The sequence below is a fragment of the Salvia hispanica genome, chromosome 3 (assembly GCF_029641045.1).
Source record: "Salvia hispanica isolate PSC_SH4W2 chromosome 3, Shi_PSC_v1, whole genome shotgun sequence".
Classification (NCBI taxonomy): domain Eukaryota; kingdom Viridiplantae; phylum Streptophyta; class Magnoliopsida; order Lamiales; family Lamiaceae; genus Salvia; species Salvia hispanica.
This window is the reverse complement of record NC_142694.1, coordinates 59034783-59038766: the sequence shown is the minus strand read 5'-3', so window position 1 is coordinate 59038766 and position 3984 is coordinate 59034783. Positions and strand designations below refer to the sequence as shown.

Below are 3984 nucleotides of genomic sequence, written 5' to 3'. Positions count from 1 at the left end.
CTTGATTAGGTCATAGATTGATTTACAAAAAAACATATCTTAAAATAATCGAATATTTAAGATTGCGAAGGAGACTCCAAATTATTAAGATGGTGGCTCTTCATAAACTACTCAAGCCATTATAGTGTATTTAAAAAAACAGTCATTTTCGATGGGAAAATTTATTTTCTTGTAGTTAATTACTCTCCAACTGCCCTTTGGCACTCATAAACAGCCTTTTGCAATTTAATTATCCACATAATTCAAAGCACCCTATTCTTATTACATACAAAAATGACTCAAATGTAACTACAAAATTTTAAAAGTAGCACCATTAAAATTCAATTCAATAGTGTTAAATTTACATGCAAGTGTTAAGTTGCAAAACTCATACCACATAGAGAACGGTGGGAAGTTGGAAATAGTATATTAGTGTTGCCAATCCCAATAAATTTGGGACCTTTTATGAGTGATCCAAAAGCAAATTCGGTCAAGTTTGACCCAAAGCAGACAATATCAAACTAATGTGCAGTCTACAGTCCAAACAGAAAGTACGATACGTGACATGATAATGTTACTATAATTAAACATCAATAAACTTAACTTGAAGCAAAGGTAATAGCTAGAATTTTACAAAGGAAGTTTCCTTAATTAAGTAGTAGAAAAGAGGTGGTACAAGCAACAAAATCTAAAAATGGTCATACATGGAAAAAAATTCACCTGCAGACCAAGATTGAGATCATCTTACATTTTGAACTATTACACAAAATAAGATTCATGAACAAAATCTGCACATGCCAAAAACTTCATTGCAGAATTCCACAAATCTTTTAAACAAAAAAAAAAAAAACTAATTTTCCTCAAACCTTAGAGAGAAGCCCAATCTATCTCAACTGAGGGGTATTTCTCAAGAAGCAAATTATCACATTCACCAAAAGAAGGCTCTGAGAAGAAGTCCAAGAAAGCAGCGTCCGATTCCGGGGAGAGAGACGACACCTCCTCGGACGGTGAGGCCTCCAATTTCACACTCAGCAGGAGGCGGGAAGCATCGGTTTCTGTCGAAAAATCACAGCTATGCTCTGTTTTCCCCTGTTTCTGAGACTCTGCCAAGCCATCACAAATGGCTTGAAGCTTTGCATCAACTGATGAATGCAAGGGTTTGAATTCGTGGTGCTTGAGGTGAGGGAAATTCAGCCTCGCGAATTCCCCTCGGAGCTTGAAGGCCGCCTTGTCGTAGGCCAAGGCGGCCTCCTGGGCCGTGTCGAAAGTGCCGAGCCAGAGGCGTGTTCTGTTTTTGGGGAGTCGGATTTCGGCGACCCATTTGCCCCAGTGCCTCTGCCTCACTCCTCGGTAGAGCTTCGCGGGCTTCGGGGGCTGCTTCATCGGGGCGGGCCTCGGCCCGAGGAAGCCCGAGAATTGGCTCTGATTTTGGAGGATTTGGGAGAAAGTGTTTGGAGAAGGAGAAGGAGAAGTTTTCATAAAAGGTTGGAGTGCTTGCATAAGCTCTTCTCTGCAGGAATCTGCGTAGAAAACTTGACTGTTTCCGGAGTTATATGTATCTATAGCTGCCGCCATGGATTTGAATCGAGAAAAGAGATGATTCAGATTGTTTTTGCTGAAAACAGAGTTAAAAAGTTTTGATTGAGGCAATTGATCAAACAGTTTTTGATCACACCAGTTTTGTAACGAATAAAAATGAAACCTTTACACAAATAACATGTGATATCTGTTCTAAATCACCCCGATTTAAAGAAAATACAGTCTGAAATCGGGATATGATGAAGTCAAGAAAAATACGATCAGATTCTAGGAAGATAGGGCGAGATGAGAATGAATCTTTTGTTTCAACGCTTAAAGCATTAAGACTCGGTGAATTTTTATTTTCCAACTCTAGTGCAATGGTGTGCTTTTATAGGCATGACCCCTCTCTCTCTCTCTCTCTCAGTTTTGAATTTGCTCTCTCTAGACAACGTTTTCTTTTATAATTATATATACACACTCTGAATTTATTCTAGTCTCAGGTTCTCATTGCCCATGAGGGAATGACACGTGGACTAGGGGGCATGTGTATGTGGTGTGACACGTGCCGATTGGTAATTGGATCGAGAGATAATCATACTTCCTTTACATAATTCCAACTAAGGCGTGCAAGATAATCATGCAAAGCTATTTCGAAAACGAAGAGAATGATACTCCCTCCGTCCCAGGTTTAGAGTCACATTTTGTCATAAAAGTCCGTCTCGGTTTTAAAGTCACATTTAGAATTTTCCATATTTGGTCATACAATTTTACCTCATTGTACATCAAAATGTCATTATCTACATTAAAATAAACCAAAACAAAAATAAAAAAAATCAAAAAGTCAAAAAGGGACCCACATTCAACCAACTCACTTCATTTATTACACACTCCACCATCTCACTTCATTAATTACACACTCCACCAATTCCTTAAAACCCGTGCCATAACTAAATGTGACTCCAAATATGGGACGGAGGGAGTATGCATTAAAGACTGATTGGACATCACCATTTTCAAGAAAGAATGGCTTGAACTAATGTTGTTGTACATCCGCATAAATTCAGTGGATCGCTGATCACATGTCAGTAGGTCGTTGAATGCTCTTTGGAGTCTCCCTGTCAATCTTGGCAACGGTTGACTCTTCTTCGGCGGACTACTCAGCGAGAGGTCTTGGCTCATGCGCTTTCCGAAACGGGCCATTGGACCTTTGGCGCCCGCTGATGCACTCCGCGATCACTGAATTGATGTAAGTGGACTGGTGAGATCCTCCGTTGAGTCTGGACTTCAACTTCAGCTATTTTGTACATTTTCTAATTCTTAATCTGTCAATTTTCAACAAACACGTCAAAATATCAAAATGTAGAAATAATGAGATTACGGAATATATTTATTTTAACTCACATTCAAAACGATCCAACTCTAAGCTTAAGAAGATGCAAAATCCATGTTTATTAATTTTATACTATGTAGCCATATTTAATTTCAGATATCATCGTATATCAATCACTAACATCACAACTAGAATAAAATCATATCATACAGCAAGTGCTTGAAAATGAACATGGGTGCATGAACCATCAACATATAGTCCAAATAGCGACCATCGTATAGCCCGTATAGGGCGAGGATCATACCATGCCAATCGTATATGGCATTATTAGGATACTTGGCAACAATTTATTAAACCACTCGTTATTCCTAATCAAAATGTAAATTCTGTCTAGGATCATTTTTGGGTGTTATAATTAATCGCTTATGATAAGACATATAAAATAATATTCCATCCGTCTTTTAAAAACAGAAACTTTTGAAACGGTATGAGTTTTAATCTATGATCAGTATAGTAAAATAAAAAGAAAAAATAATAAAAGTATTATTAGTGAAGAATGGGTCTCAATCCATCCTAAAATAGAAACTTTCTATATTTAACTAGAGAACCAAAATAAAATAATATTCATTTAAGACACGGAGAATATGTTTTTATTTTGAGAGTTTAATTCGTTTTTGTCCTACGTAGAGTAAGAACATGCCTCGGTTGATGAACTTTTATTTGAATTAATCAATCTTGTGTTTTTATATAAAAAAAGCATTATATTTTATTGTTAAGCCCATGGTTTTGAGTCTTATACATCTTGAAAATACAAACATTCATAAATTTAATGTAAATAATGCTCGCAACAAAATGTTGGGTTAGGGTATTGTGACGGAAACGTTTACATTTTTAGTTTGTCCCATTAAAAATGAAACGTTTCCTAAAATAGAAACATCTCTATCTTTATTTTTTCATCTGTCTTATTTTACGCTCTCTTCATTAACTCATAAAATAACACTACATAAAAGCTCGTGTCGATTCTCAAATGTTGCATATTTAATGGGATGGAAGGAGTACTTGCCTGACTAAAATTCTGATTTTATTAAACCTTATATTTCGTATCCATAAAAAATAATCTCAATTTCAATTTTTTATAAATTTATAAAAATTAA

General features: G+C 36.2%; 1 protein-coding gene across 1 annotated transcript; it reads right to left on the bottom strand.

Annotated features, from left to right (window-relative positions):
* Positions 1–598: 598 nt before the first annotated feature.
* Positions 599–1932, bottom strand: LOC125212487 (ethylene-responsive transcription factor RAP2-4-like). Its single transcript, XM_048112676.2, has one exon. It carries the CDS (start codon positions 1552–1554, stop codon positions 847–849), a length of 708 nt encoding a protein of 235 aa, XP_047968633.1. The 5' UTR covers positions 1555–1932; the 3' UTR covers positions 599–846.
* Between the last annotated feature and the right edge of the window lie 2052 nt (positions 1933–3984).

Excerpts from the sequence above, each read along its gene's own strand:
- LOC125212487 (XM_048112676.2), bottom strand. The coding sequence starts at position 1,554 with ATGGCGGCAGCTATAGATACATATAACTCCGGAAACAGTCAAGTTTTC.